The 15,493-nt window shown below is 43.0% G+C and overlaps 1 protein-coding gene across 2 annotated transcripts in view; it reads left to right on the top strand.

Annotated features, from left to right (window-relative positions):
* Window positions 1-15,493, top strand: part of rrp1 (ribosomal RNA processing 1) — a 36,189-nt gene that overhangs the window by 11,020 nt on the left and 9,676 nt on the right. For both annotated transcript variants that reach the window (XM_075478858.1, XM_075478857.1), the window contains exons 10-13: window positions 651-748; window positions 1,613-1,632; window positions 1,716-1,865; window positions 4,507-5,492. In XM_075478858.1, the coding sequence (XP_075334973.1) occupies window positions 651-748; window positions 1,613-1,632; window positions 1,716-1,865; window positions 4,507-5,492 (1,254 nt within the window). The remainder of the gene's footprint in view (window positions 1-650; window positions 749-1,612; window positions 1,633-1,715; window positions 1,866-4,506; window positions 5,493-15,493) is intronic.

Below are 15,493 nucleotides of genomic sequence, written 5' to 3'. Positions count from 1 at the left end.
TCCTTCATGAAACGAAGAAGTATCACCTGCGCTTGATCCTGACTCTGTGAGCTCTTCCAGCCTCGATGTTAGACGCCTGATGTGATGTCCATGATTAATATCACCATCATGCAGACCATGAACACGGTGGCCTCCCCGCTCTCCATGTTAGCTTCTTTGTGGTGTTTTTTCGTCTCTCGGGTTTTGTTTTGTTTTGTTTTGTTGTTGAATGTGGCGCTAAACGGCTAACGGCTAACACGTCACTGACGCAGACGGCTGCGCGCGGCGCATCAGTCCCGACTCATGTGGGAATGCAGACTGAAACAGCTCCGCTGGGGAAGGACAGTTATCAGAACGGAATTCAAGTAGGACAGTTCTGATAACTGCGTTCTTATAACTACTCTGTACGAAAGCGTATATCTCTACGGACCAATCAGAGCTTGCATGTGGTAGTGTTTAAATGGGTCCTGAAGGAAACTCTTGCAAAATAACAGTTCCGCGTTCAGAAAACTTCCGTACCGTGTGTATTCTGCGTGGAAATGCGCGTACCGAACCGTGACCCCCGTACCGTGACGGTTCGGTACGAATACATATACCGTGCCGGCCCTAATATATATAGAACATATAAAGATCTTTATATAAATGTATCAAATGTGCGTGTTGTGTTTCAGTTTGATTACACTGCCCTGGCAGACAAGCTGTTTGAGTTGGCCAGTCGGAGCAGCACCCCAGGACAAAACCGACAGAGACTCTACAAAATTATCAAAGTGTGAGTAATGGCTGCAGAAACTGTGTTCTGTGTGTGTTCTGTGTGTGTTCTGTGTGTGTTCTGTGTGTGTCCTCTGTGTGTGTTCTGTGTGTGTTCTGTGTGTGTTCTGTGTGTGTCTTCTGTGTGTGTTCTGTGTGTGTCCTCTGTGTGTCCTCTGTGTGTGTTCTGTGTGTGTCTTCTGTGTGTGTTCTGTGTGTGTGTGTGTTCTGTGTGTGTGTTCTTTGTGTGTGTGTGTTCTGTGTGTGTGTGTTCTGTGTGTGTTCTTTGTGTGTGTGTGTGTGTGTTCTGTGTTCTGTGTTCTGTGTGTGTTGTGTGCGTGTTCTGTGTGTGTTCTTTGTGTGTGTGTGTGTTCTGTGTTCTGTGTGTGTTCTGTGTGTGTGTTCTGTGTGTGTTGTGTGCGTGTTCTGTGTGTGTGTTGCGTGTGTTCTGTATAACGCGTGCTGCATGAATGACAGGTCATCCAAAGGTAAACAGTGCTGTGGACCTGCTGTTTGTCCTCTGATTAAAAGTTTCTGCTGATTCTGTCTGCTGTTCAACAAGTTGCAGGATCCTAGTTCTTCAGTTTGTGTGGAGACAGTTGACTAATATTATATCATGTTTTATATATATATATATATATATATATATATTATAATATCATATATATATAATATCATATATATATATATATATATATATATATGATATTATATCTCTTAATGGTAAACTCACGCATGCGGTGTTAAACACAGGCTGGTTTTTAGACTGAGAGTCGCACTGTTATAGTCCAGCACTGCGTTTCCATAGTGATGAACACACTGCAGTTTTTTTTTTGTTTGTTTGTTTTAAACTGATGTGTTTTTCCTGTTTGTCTCTGAATCTTAGGCTGCGGGACCTCAGTGAAGGTAGGAAACATCTGCTTTTTCCAGACTCCACACATGCAAATGAAACATGGCTCACTCACTCTCTGCTTGGATTTCCCTCTCAGGCATATTTCCTCAAGGTGATTATCCAGAGGAGGTTTCCACGGATGAGGACGATGAAATGTTTGGCAGCAGGAAGAAGATGAAGAGAGCCAGACACAGGGAGGAGGCTGAGGATGGGGCACCGACAGGAAAGAAGAACAAAGCTCAAATAGGTTGGTAGTTCGTTCTGTCCATGAAAAGTTTGTTGTTTAGTAAAAGTCTCCTTTTTTAAATCAAAAAAGAAGTCATTTATAATAGTTTTTTTAAATCATGGTTGTGTGCGGACAGTTTCATCGTGTGTTCAGGTTCAGTAACAGCCAGGATGGGTCTGTCTGTAGACACCTTTAGTTTAGATGTTGGTGAATTCTACCTGTCAGGTGGATTGCCCGGGGCATTCTTTGTCTTATCCATCTTATTTTTTATTAGTTTTTTATTCAGTCAAATACTCAGCAGTCAGAGGTAATAAACCGTGGAGCGGGTCGATGCTGCCACATTTACTGCCAATGCTCTAGCTTTAAGCTGCTGCTGTCTCCCAACCAGAAAACCCTTTATGTTCAACTGTCAGATTCACTTCACTTCAATTCAATTTATCTATAAAGTGCCAAATTACAACAAGTGTCATCTCAAGGCACTTAGATAATAAAGTCCAATTCATGCCATCTGGAGTCCAATTCATTGTAATCATAATCCAATCAAAACCAATTAATCAAATTCAAAATAATCCAATTCGTTCATACAGAGCCAATTCAAAAACAGTTTCCTAGCTAAGAAAACCAACAGATTGCACTGAAAACTTTTTGTTTTTCGGCCCAATCTCCCGGCCTGAGCGTGCCTGAGGCGACTGTGGAGAGAAACGACTCCCTTTGAACAGGAAGAAACCTGTAACACTGTAACACCAGGCCTGCTGAGAGAGAGAAACACAAGTTAATGACAACAAGGATGTCACATGTATATAATGTCATATGAGGAAATAAAAAGGGTGGAAAAAGAGATTAAAGAGAGGAGAGGTGCATCATGGGAGCTCCCCCAGCAGGCTGGGCCTATAGCAGCTTAACTATGGGATGTTTCAGGATCACCTGAGCCATCCCTAACTATAAGCTTTATCAAAAAGGAAAGTTTTAAGCCTGGTCTTAAAAGTGGAAAGGGTGTCTGCTTCCTGGTTACAGCATCCTCTGATAGACACCTTCTATATGTAAATTTCTTCTCAGAAACTGTATAGTCAAGTAATGTAAACTCAAAGGTTATCAGAAAATGGTCAGATAAGACAGGGTTATGAGGGAACACTGTTAACTGTTCACTCTCAATGCCATAAGTCAGCACAAGATCAAGGGTGTGATTAAGGCAGTGAGTCGCTCTGTGAACACTCTGAGAAAATCCAATAGAGTCCAATATAGAATTAAAGTTCATATTCAGGCTGTCATTTTCAACATCTACATGAATATTAACGTCACCCACTACAATGACTTTATCTGTACTCAGCACTAACTGGGATAAAAACTCTGAGAATTCAGACAGAAACTCAGAATAAGGGCCAGGTGGACGATACACAACAACAAACACAAGAGGTTTCTGGGATTTCCACTTTGTGTGGGAAAAACTGAGAATCAGAGATTCAAAAGAGCTCAAACTAATCTTGGGTCTGGGACTGATGAGTAACCCTGATCTGAAGATAGCTGCCACTCCTCCTCCTCTGCCTGTGGTTCCAGGAACGTGAACATTTAAACAGTCAGAGGGAGTTGCTTCATTAATGCTAACATGATGCTAACATGATGCTAACATGATCCTCCTGCTGCGGCCAGGTTTCTGTAAGACTAAATATATCAATATTTCAATTCATTTCAATTCATTTTTATTTATATAGCGCCAAATACAACAAATGTCATCTCAAGGCACTTTGATAATAAAGTCCAATTCAAGCCAATTGGAATTCAATTAATTAATAATAATCATAATTCATAAAATAATCCAATTCGTTCATATAGAGCCAATTCAAAAACAATTTCCTAGCTAAGAAAACCAACAGATTGCACTGAAAACTTTTTGTTTTTCGGTCCAATCTCCCGGCCTGAGCGTGCCTGAGGCGACTGTGGAGAGAAACGACTCCCTTTGAACAGGAAGAAACCTCTGGCAGAACCAGACTCAGGAAGGGTGGCCATCCGCCTCCACCTGCTGGGGTTTGAGAAGACAGAAAGGGGGGGGGGCACTGTAACACCATTCAAAGGATATCTGTTGGAACAGGGAAACACGAGTTAATGACCACAATAATATCACATATACATAAAGAGAGTAAAGTGAGGAAAGGTGTGACAGATGAGGCCCCCCAGCAGTCTAGGCCTATAGCAATATGATGATCACACAGCAACTCATTCACTAACAGAGACTTGGAAAGGAGAGATCTGATATTCAACAAACCACATTTAATAGTTTGATGTTTTTGTTCAGTTAAATCAGTGTCAGTGTAGATGTGCTCTTGTCTGAAGGTCTTACTTTCCTTTGACTATCTCTCTTTTTCTGGCAGTGTCTTTGAACTGCTTTCTAAAAACAGGAAATGCAGAGTGATCCCTAAAAGAAAAACCAACAGGTCTTCTAGAGATGGTGATCATTTTAGATGTAGCTCAATCTAAAAAAAACTTGGAAGCACAAGAAGCTGAACAGCAATTTCCATCAAAAGCAGGCAGTTCAAAGGAAGTGTGTAACCAGGCAGGATTCTAGCAAAGGGAAAGTTTAGGTGCAGCACTGCTTAAATACGCTGACCGTAACAGCAGAACACTGTTCAAGGCATGAAGAGTAACTGATGTGTATCTGCTTCTTCAGGAGAAGAGGACCTCACACAGAAGAAGAGCAGTGAATCAGCTGATGTTCCAGTTAATAGAAACAAGAAGAAGAAGAAGAAGAAGGCAAAGGAAAACTGTGAGAGTTTGGTGCAGGAACAGACTGGGGCTCCTGCAGTGAGCCGGGATATAGACACTGAAGGTCTGGAGAATGCACAGCATTTAGTAAAAGATGTGAAGCTGCAAAGCTCCATCTCAACTGTCCAAGTCACAGAGGGTCCATCAGAAACTTTGCTCCTCTCAGAACTGAAGAGGCCCCCATCAGTCAGAGTCACAGAAGATGTTGACCAACCAGAGCCCTGCAAGGACAAATTAAAGAAGAAAAAGAAGAAGAAGAAGAAGCAGCAGCTGAAAGCTGAGGCAGAGATCTCAGCAGGAAGCTCTGAGATGTCAGAGGAGCCCACAGCAACATCACCTGAGGCTGATGCCACAACTTCTGCTAAGATCAAAAAGAAGGGTCGCAAAGCTCAAACGAAGCCTGAGTGTGAGGAGCTGCTTCATGATGGGAGCTCATCAGCAGAGCTCAGCACAGTCAACTCTACACATTTAGTAGATGAGGTTCCAACCCCGGGGCCCGAGAAGATGTCTGATGATGCAGCCTCTATCAAGAAGAAGAAGAAGAAGACGAGTCTCAAAGCTAATGTGGGGCAGACGGCTGTGGCTGAGCCAGTCCAAGCAGAGGCCGTTAGCACTTCGAATGAAATTCCAGCTGGATCTCAGGTGGCTGCTGAAAAAACAACAAAGAAGAAGAAGAAGTCTCTGAAGCCGACCGCTGGCCAACTGAATGAGATCCGAGAAGAAAGCCTTCCCTCACTTGGACCTGAGGTGGTCAAAACTTCTGGCAAAGCAGCCAAGAAGAAGAGGAAAGTCCCTGTAGAGTTTGAGTTTGAGGCTGATGAGCTGGCAGAGACACCGTTCAACGGCGTCACCGTAGAAAAGACCGCCGTCAAGAAGACCAAGCTGGGCATTGTGAGTATTTAAAGAGTTTTCATTTCTTTTCAAATATTTTTATTAGAGCACACAGTCATAGTGTCACACAATTACAACAAGCATATAAATGAACAGTGTATATCCATACAAGAATGTGTGCAGCTAGGACACAGCGCCCTCTTTTTGTTTTATGTTATGACAAAGGAAAATGAAAGAACAGACAAATATGTAGGAAACAAAATACAGATAAAGAAATAATAAACTAAAAAGACAAAACCTAAGCAAATATCCCCCACCTACCCACCCATCCCCCCACCCAGCCGTACCCTACCGTCTATTCGGTAATTTGTTGTGATAAAGGGGAAAATTAATTGCCACTACGAGGTGTGAGATATTGAATAAGAGGTGACCAAATTTTGTCAAATAGCAGTAATTTATCCATAAGAGTATATTTTATTCTCTCTAAATGGAGAGTGTTAGTAAGATCAGTAAGCCACATCTTTGTGGTGGGCACGACTTTCTTTTTCCAATGCATGAGAAGTAACTTCTTCGCGACAATGAGACAATAAGAGAGGAAACATTGTTGGAAGTTGTTTAACCTTTTAACATTATCTAACACTCCCAGAATAATGGTGAGTGGTTTAGGATCTAGTTGTACGTTAAGTATTACAGATATTAAACTGAAGACATTAAACCAAAAGATCTTGACCTTGTCACATAAAGCAAAGCTGTGAAGCAGCGTGTCGTCTGTTGCATGGCATCTGTCACATATAGGGGACAACTCAGGGTAAATTCTGTGTAACCTTTCCTTAGAGTAATGAAGACGATGTAAAATTTTAAATTGGATTAGGCGGTGCCTGGCATTATTGGAGCATCGGTGAATGTGTTCCAAACTCTTTTCCCAGAGAGTGTCCGAGATCTCAGTGCCCATCTCTTCCTCCCATTTTGTCTTTATTAGGGTGGAGTTCACTGGACTAATAGAATGCAAGGTGTCATATATGTAAGATATCGATTTTTCTGAGCAAGATGTGGGCCGGAGGCATCGATCAAGACAAGAGCCTTTAAAAGTCTCAAAGTCTTGCAGATGTGTTCTCACATAGTCTCTAATTTGCAAAAACCTAAAGAAACTACTTCCTGGTAGATTATATTTACTCTGTAATTGTGCAAAGGATGCGAACATGCCCTTATATAAGTCTCCTATTGTATGGATGCCTATATTCCTCCAGAGATTGAAGGTATTATCCATAATGGATGGTGGAAAGGTAGGGTTTCCAGCGATAGGAAGTGCATAACAAATAGGTTTCAACTTAAGGTGTGACTTAATTTGTTTCCAAATGCGCACTGTACTATGGATCATCACATTGCAATTGTATAAAGACTTCTCAATAGTGCAAGGTGCTAGAAGAATGGCACCCATAGAGTTAGGCTGGCATGACTCTTGTTCTAATTCGAGCCAGTTTGGTGGGGTTGCTGTGTCATCCAGCCAGTATGCCATAATCTTAATTTGTGAGGCCCAATAATACGATAAAAAATTTGGGAGTGCCAAGCCCCCCTCCAAATTAGATTTACAAAGGTGTTTCTTGCCAATTCTATGAGTTTTGTAGTCCCAGAGGAAAGGGAGCACGATCAAGTCTATTTTCTTAAAGATGAACTGAAACGAATGTTCATCTATCATTCAAATTAAATTTTTGTCTTTTTCTAAAACCATCAACCCAACTTGAACTAAATTTTCCGGGCATAACTTGTTAAAACGGCCATTTAAAAGTGTGAATTATGTGGCCTTTGGTGCGAAATTGGCCACATGACCGTGACATCATAGGGTTGACTCCCTTATTTGCTAGTATGGCTGGCAGTGAAAACAACATACATTTGATGGACTTATATCTCATAAAGGAAACAAAATTCTGATACAAACATCAGCAGGTCAAATGAACACACCTCTAACATTATGTGGAAAAACTTTCGTTGAATTTAAGCCACACAAATCGATTTAATATCTATATTGTAGAGGCTCTCTGCACCTCCGTATGGGTAATGGAAATGAAAGAAAGTTACCATTTTCGGCACAGGATCGGTGGCACAAAACAGCCATCGCTCCTACTACACGCTGATTATTATTAAGATGTTATCAATCAAATGACACAATAGTGTATGTTTGCTGTGGTAAACTGGAAAAGATTTGAACATGCCGGTTTGGCAGATATGGCATTCTGCTGCGCTGTCTTTGACACATTGAAACCTAACGAAGGGGCACTTTGAAATCCAGCCACTTAAAAAAAACGTATGTGATAATAACATAGTTTTAATGTAAGCTTAATAAACAATGGCGTGGATTAACGGGTCGGAGATCCTCCAGTGCGCGGCCCCATCTGCGGATCCTCACGGGTCGGCGGCAGGGAGGTGGGCACCCGGCCTCGGCACGACTGACAGCAGCCATCGGTAGGACTGATCCACGGAGCCTCGGATGTCGTAGCTGGCGCAATCACCGGAGAGACCAGACAGCAATTCTAGCTGGATATGTGTGTAGACCGAAGAGCAAAGCGAGCAGTCCCCTGCTTCCGAGCAGCAATTCAGGTGCAGCTATCGACAGGCGGCAGCACGCTGTGATACGATCCACCGTGCTCTCAGCCAATAGCAGTGGTCGACACTTGCCTCTCAGAAGCGAACAGTAAGCGAACATTATTATATATAAAAAAACCAAGTCCAGTAATGTCCGATCTGGAAATTTCAGACTCACCTGTCTTCGCGCCCGAGCAGTAGTTCGAGCAGGGACAGTCTCCGTCGGCACACCAGGTCCAGCGATGTCAATAGTTGGAACAGCTTCAGCTAAAAGACGTCTCCTATTCCCAACCATTCCCGCGATCTCCACATTTTTAGTGAAACAGTTGTGATGGAAATGTACGGAGCACAACACGGATGTTGAGGACACTTCAAAATCACGACGATGCCTCTGTACAAACTGTATCCACCGTGCTCTTGTCTTTGCCTTCTCCTTGTCAGCCTCAGTTCCAGTATTTTTTAGTTTGGGAAACATGTGCAGAGAGATCCCTTCAGTGAAGCTGCTATTTTTGCAACTAACACCATTTGTTCCTCCAGCAACACAATATTTTCTGCCGTGCTTTGATGTCTTAGCCATAGACGCCGCCATTACAGTTAGACTACGAGAACTGCTGTGTCAACCCTATGACGTCACGCATTAAAAAAAGAATTCGCACAAAAAGACAAAATGTGGCTCCTTTTGAGCCCGTTTTAACATGACTTCCCGGATAAATTATTATCCAGACAATATCTCATTTTAATCGCAAGGCTTGGAACCTTTAGAATCAGCAGCAAAAACTGTGAAATTCCAACAATTAAAATTCGTTTCATAAGCACTTTAAAGAAGGATTTACGAAGAAACACTGGAATGTTCTGAAATAAATACAGTAACTGGGGCAAGAAAATCATTTTAATAGCATTGACTCTGCCCAGTAATGATATTGGTAAGGACTTCCAAAACTGTATATTTGACTGTAATTTAGACAACAGTGGTGGGAAATTCTCTTTAAATAAATGGGAGTGGCACTTTGTGATCTGAATTCCTAAATATGTAAATTTTTCAGGAGAAATACGAAAAGGGAGGTTCTGTAACCAGGCATCGGTCTGTACATGTACGGGCATTAGCTCGCTTTTATTCCAATTTATCCTATAACCAGAGAAGGTCCCAAAAGAATTGATTTTATCGAGTATTTGCGGAATCGTGACTTGTGGCTGAGAGATGAATAACAAAACATCATCAGCATATAATGAAATTTTATTCAAAGAATTTTGTGTGTTGTAACCATGAATTAAAGGGTCTGAGCGGATACTCTCGGCAAGGGGTTCAATTGCTAAGGCAAAAATCAAGGGCGATAGGGGGCACCCTTGTCTCGTTCCTCTATGTAGATTAAAACGGGGAGACAATATTTGGTTTGTGAGTATCTGAGCACAAGGGTCCTTATAGAGAAGTTTTACCATTGAAATAAATTTTTCCCCAAAATTAAATCTTTTTAAAATTTCAAACAGATAAGGCCACTCGACTTGGTCAAATGCCTTCTCAGCATCGAGTGAGAGAATGGCTAACTCTTCTTTTGGTCTGTCTGTAGCATACATGATGTTAAATAATCGTCTAAGATTGAAAAAAGAATTTCTGCCAGGTATGAAACCAGTCTGATCTGGATGCACTAATTTCTCTAAAAAGGGGCTTAATCTATTTGCCAAAATTTTTGAAAATAATTTCCCATCTTGGTTTAAGAGGGAAATAGGACGAAAAGAGCCTACTTCTTCTGGGTCCTTACCCTTGTTATGTATAACAGTAATGACTGCTTCTGTTAAGGTAGGACACCATCGGTGTGGGCTTGAGTAAACATCTTATGTAGATAAGGGCAAAGAGTTTCATTAAATTTTTTATACAGTTCACCTGGGAGGCCATCAGGGCCAGAGGCTTTATTGCTTTTAAGTGAAGTGATGGCTTTTTTAACTTCTTCAATAGAAATTTCAGAGTTCAGCTGAGCCGACTCGTGTTCATCTAGCTGAGAGAGATTACATTTATCTAAGAAATTCTGCATAGCTACATAGTCTGTGTCATTTTTGGAAGTGTACAAGTTTTTATAAAATTGGAGAAACCGATCATTAATATCCTTGGGTTTGATGAGAACTTCACCTTTTTCAGATTTGATTTTATGTATTGTGCGATCATTTTCCTGTTTTCTGAGTTGTCAGGCTAAGAGTCTGTGTGGCTTGTCATTAAACTCAAAATATTTCTGTTTAGTATACAAAAATGCCTTACTAAGCCTTGCCGAGAGTATCTTGTTATATTCATATTTTAAGGCTGATATTTTTTTATGTAAATCACTGGAAGGAGTCTGGGCATTCTCTTTATCCAGAAGGTTAATTTGGTTGTCTAGTTCAAGTAACCTAGCCTTGTTCCTTTTCCTTCTGAATGCTTCAAATGAAATAATAGAGCCTCTAAGAAAAGCTTTGAATGCCTCCCAGAGAGTAGAAGGGGTCGTTTCTGAATTATCATTAGTATCAAAATAGAGGGATATTTGAGTTTTTAAATAATCACAAAACTCTTTTTCGGTTAATAACAGAGGGTTTAGCCTCCAGTTTGTCTGCGGCTTCGCCATGTTTAAAATATTCAGAGTACACGTGAGGGGGCAGTGATCTGAGATCAGAATGTTGTGGTATTTCGCATTTACGGCATATGGCATCAGTTTTGCATCTATAAGAAAATAATCAATCCTGCTGTATGAGTTATGCCTTGCCGAGTAAAAGGAGTAATCCCTGCCAGTCGGATTAGCAGTTCTCCAAATGTCAGACAAATTAGTATTGTTGATAAATGTATTAAGAAAGACACTTGAGTTGCTTTTCTCCATTCTCCGAGTGGAAGATCGATCTAAATACGGATCTAACACGCAATTGAAATCTCCTGCGATAATTAAATTAGTTTGGGACAAATCTGGTATAAGAGACATCACCTTCTGAAAGAATGATGGATTGTCTATGTTCGGAGCGTATATATTCATCAAGGTGAGAGGTGTAGAATATATTTCCCCAGTTACAATCAAAAAGCGACCTTCCTTATCAGAAATGGTGTCTTTGTGGATGAAGGGGACGCCTTTCCTTATCATGATCGCTGTACCTCTCGCTTTAGCATTAAAAGATGAGTGGAAAATATTATTAATCCATTTACACCTTAATCTGGTATGGGAGTCCTTTTTCAAATGGGTTTCTTGTAAGAATATCAGATCTGGCGCTAATGATTTAAGATGAGCAAAGATTTTACCTCTCTTTATCGGGTTGTTCAGTCCACGCACATTCCAGCTAGCTAAAGTTAGACCTTCCCTTTCTCTTGTATATAGATCATTTTGTGTTGACATATCAGAAAAAAAACTGAGTAGATATCTGTCTCAATTAGTCCACCTTTAGGTTGTGATTTTACATTAGCTAGACGGCTAAGTCCCATCCCTCCCTCTCCCTTCCCACAAACTCCCTTAAATCCCCTTGAACAAACAAAGTAAACCAAAAACGAAAACATTTCTAGCCAGTACCAAACGGGTATGGCGCGAGAGTACTTCGGGAAGTGATCAAAGCGTAATAAGAAAGATAAAAATAATAATAATAATCCAACCAAAATATAATACTTCCCTGAGCTGTTACTGTTAACCCTTGTTAACCTTAGTAACTAACGTTCTCAAAATAGATAGCTCGTCAAATGTCTTAAGTTTGAATACAACAAAAACATTTTCACTGTAGCATGAAAGCAATTTAACTGTAACACTGTCCTACCCTGAATTTAGGGGAATGAAACCAGTATGCATATCTGCTGGGGTGGTTCACCTGTTCAGATTCAACACATTAAACATATAACATTCAGAAATGCAGGCTATTACTCTCTCCGCGAACAAACGAGCGAAGTGCGGAGAAGAGGGCGAGAGAGAGAGAGAGAGAGAGAGAGAGGAAAGAGTACCATCAAGTTCACCACATCGGTGACATCTCACCGACAGTCAGTGTCCTCTCGTAGCCCTCCGTTCAGGAATATGAATGTCTGTATGCGGCTCGTTTTCCACTCGGTCGGGCAGCCGGTGTGTCCCGTTAGATGTCAAAGTCTACTGTGGCTGTCCAAAGTGTTTCTCGGCGTAATCTTGAGCTTCCTTCGGGTCGGTGAACGACATCTTCACTCCTCCGTGCGTCACCATCAGTCTGGCCGGATAAATCAGTCCGTATCTGACGTCTGGTCTTCCCCGTAACATTCCTCTAACTTTAGTGAATGCTGCTCTCTGCTTGACCACAGAAGAAGGAAAGTCCGGAAATATGAATATTTTCCGCCCCTGGTATTCCAGATTATTCTTTTCTGCGGCCCTGCGTAGTATTTCCTCACGAACATGGTAGTAATGCAGCCTTAAGATGAAGGGACGCGGGGGGTCTTCGGGTTTCGGTTTCTGGCGGTTTATCCTGTGTGCCCGGTCAATCAGCGGTTCCTCCGGCAGAGACAGCGCTTCGGTTAGGAGTTGTGCGATGAAATCTCTGGGCCGTGGTCCTTCTTTTCCCTCCAGTATTCCTATGATCCTAATATTGTTCCTCCTCGAGCGCGCCTCGAGGTCCTCACATTTTTCATCCAGGTGTTTAAGTTTCGTTGTCAGGAGGTCCACTGTATATTGCAGTGTGGAAAGCATGTCAGAGTGGGATGAAGCGCTTTCTTCTAGCTCTTTAAGAGCGGCTTCGTGCACAACTGATTTGCCTCTCAGCTCCGAAATAGACTTCTGGACATTTTCACTTAGTGATGAAATTTCGCCCCTAATGGTAGCAGAAACTTCTGTGATGCGGTTTTCTATGGTAGCACAGACCTCTGATTTGATCCGGTTCACCTGTGTGCTTAAAGCACCGATGGCCTCGAGTACCGTCTTATTAGAGGGTTCATCCATACTACTATCGTCAGCTTCCGGGGTCTCAGGGTCTGGCGTGCTCGAGGCTTCAGAGCCTGATTCTGGTGACTCGTTCTTCTTGCCTCTCGGTTTAACCATTGTGAAAAATGAGCAGAATATTATGCTCCCGTGAATCCTGTTGCGTTTATGTTCTTCAAAAAGTGGATAACGTTCAGTAATTTTGCGTTTTTGTTCAGTTTTAGACGGATTTTTGACGAGCTATCTGGAGGTGCAGCTTACCCTTCCATTGCTCGCTAGCGCCCCCAAGAGTTTTCATTTCTGTCTGAAGTAAATCAGTACATAAAGAGAGTGAAACCATACATACAGGTGTGTAAATTAAGACCCTGTTTCATGTTTTTAAGTATTCAAAAGATTAGATTAGATTGTACTTTATTTATCCCACAATGGGGAAATTCACTTGTAACAGCAGCAACAACAGACATGAAACCAGAAAATAAAAGAGAAAACTTTTTTTTTTTTTTTTAGTATTATTTTTAAAAGAGAAAAAGCAAGTACTAGAAAGTAAAAAAAAAAGTAAGTACTAAAAAGTAAAGTGACCTAGTATAAATAATATTGCACATTGTGAAGTTGAAATGAATAAAATATAAATAATACGGGTAAAGAAAAATCTCTATATGATTATCATGGGAAAGGCAACAACATGATCAGTGTTGTAAAGTCTGACAGCAGCCGGGATGAAGGACCTGCGGAACCTCTCCTTCTTTCACCGTGGATGTAAAAGTCTGCTGCTGAAGGAGCTGTACAGGGACCCCACAGTGTCATGGAGAGGGGGGGGGAAGTTGTACATGACGGATGTCAGCTTAGCTAACATCCTCACCCACATCCTCAATGGAGTCCAGGGGACGGTCCAGGACAGAGCTCGCTCACCTGATCAATTTGTTCAGTCTCCCTCTGTCTCTGTCCGTGCTGCCCCCTCTCTGTCCGTGCTGCCCCCTCTCTGTCCGTACTGCCCCCTCTCTGTCCGTGCTGCCCCCTCTCTGTCCGTACTGCCCCCTCTCTGTCCGTGCTGCTCTGTCCGTGCTGCCCCCTCTCTGTCCGTACTGCCCCCTCTCTGTCCGTGCTGCTCTGTCCGTGCTGCTCTGTCCGTGCTGCCCCCTCTCTGCCCGTACTGCCCCCTCTCTGTCCGTGCTGCCCCCTCTCTGTCCGTGCTGCTCTGTCCGTGCTGCCCCCTCTCTGCCCATGCTGCCCCCTCTCTGCCCGTACTGCCCCCTCTCTGTCCGTGCTGCTCTGCCCGTGCTGCCCCCTCTCCGTCCGTGCTGCCCCCTCTCCGTCCGTGCTGCCCCCTCTCCGTCCGTGCTGCCCCCTCTCCAGCAGACCACAGCATAGAAAATTGCTGAAGCTACCACAGAGTGGTAGAAAGTCCTGAGGAGAGTCCTGCACACACTGAAGGACCTCAGTCTCCTCAGCAGGTGGAGGCGACTCTGGCCCTTCTTGTAGAGGGCTGGTGTGTGATCAGTCCAGTTTATTGTTAAGGTGAACACCCAGGAATTTGTAGTTCTCCACCATCTCAATGTCCAATCCCTGGATGTTCACCGGTGTCAAGTGGGGTGTTTTCCTCCTGAAGTTGACGACCATCTCCGTTATTTTGCTGGTATTAAGCTGAAGGTGGTTCAGCTCACACCAGCTGACAAAGTCCTTGATGACCATCCTGTATTCCAGTTCGTTATCCTCAGAGACGCATCCAACAATGGCTGTGTCATCAGAAAACTTCTGGATGTGGCAGTGTGTGGTGTTGTTACATTACATTACATTACGGTCATTTTGCAGACGCTTTTAACCAAAGCGACTTACAATAAGTGCGTTCAACATCGGTAAGCAAAAGAACTTCAGGTCACAAGAAATCATAAGTGCATTTCCTTCCAATACCGAACAGCTAAGAGCAAAACTAGTGCTAGAGTAAGTGCGATAACCAACCAGCCTCTCACCAACTGCACACCAGTCACAGCGGGGTGGGGATGCAAACCCTGGTTCGGGTAGGGGGAGAAATAAAAGAGGTAAGATAAGCGGGAATGGGATGCAAACCCTGGTTCGGGTAGGGGAAGAAATAAAAGAGGTAAGAAAAGCAGGACTGGGATGCAAACCCTGGTTCGGGTAGGGGTAATGAAAATATAGAGGGTGCCAGTGGTGGAGGAAACAATAAATGCGTAAGGAACTAGGACGGCGCAGGTGCTGTCCTAAGAGGGCGGATCAGGGTAGGTCAGGGTGTTGTGTGTGAAGTATACAGGGTGAAGAGGAAAGGAGAGAGCACCATACCGAGGGGCCCCTGTGCTGCAGAGCACCACGTCAGACACACAGTTATGTAGCCTCACATACTGTGGTCTGTTGGTGAGGTAGTCTGTCGTCCATGCAGCCAGGTGTTGGTCCACTCCCGCATTTTCCATCTTCACCCTGAGCAGTGATGGCTGGATAGTGTTGAAAGCACTGGAGAAATCAAAAAACATGATCCTACCAGTGCTCCCGTTGTCCTCCAGGTGAAGCAGTGATCTGTGCAGTAAAAAAATTACTGCGCCGTCCACCCCAACACCAGGCCGGTAAGCAAACTGCAGGGGGTCCAGATGTGTGCCCACCAGTGGT

The sequence above is a fragment of the Odontesthes bonariensis genome, chromosome 12, assembly GCF_027942865.1.
Source record: "Odontesthes bonariensis isolate fOdoBon6 chromosome 12, fOdoBon6.hap1, whole genome shotgun sequence".
Taxonomy (NCBI): Eukaryota; Metazoa; Chordata; class Actinopteri; order Atheriniformes; family Atherinopsidae; genus Odontesthes; species Odontesthes bonariensis.
This window is presented reverse-complemented; position numbering and strand designations above follow the sequence as displayed.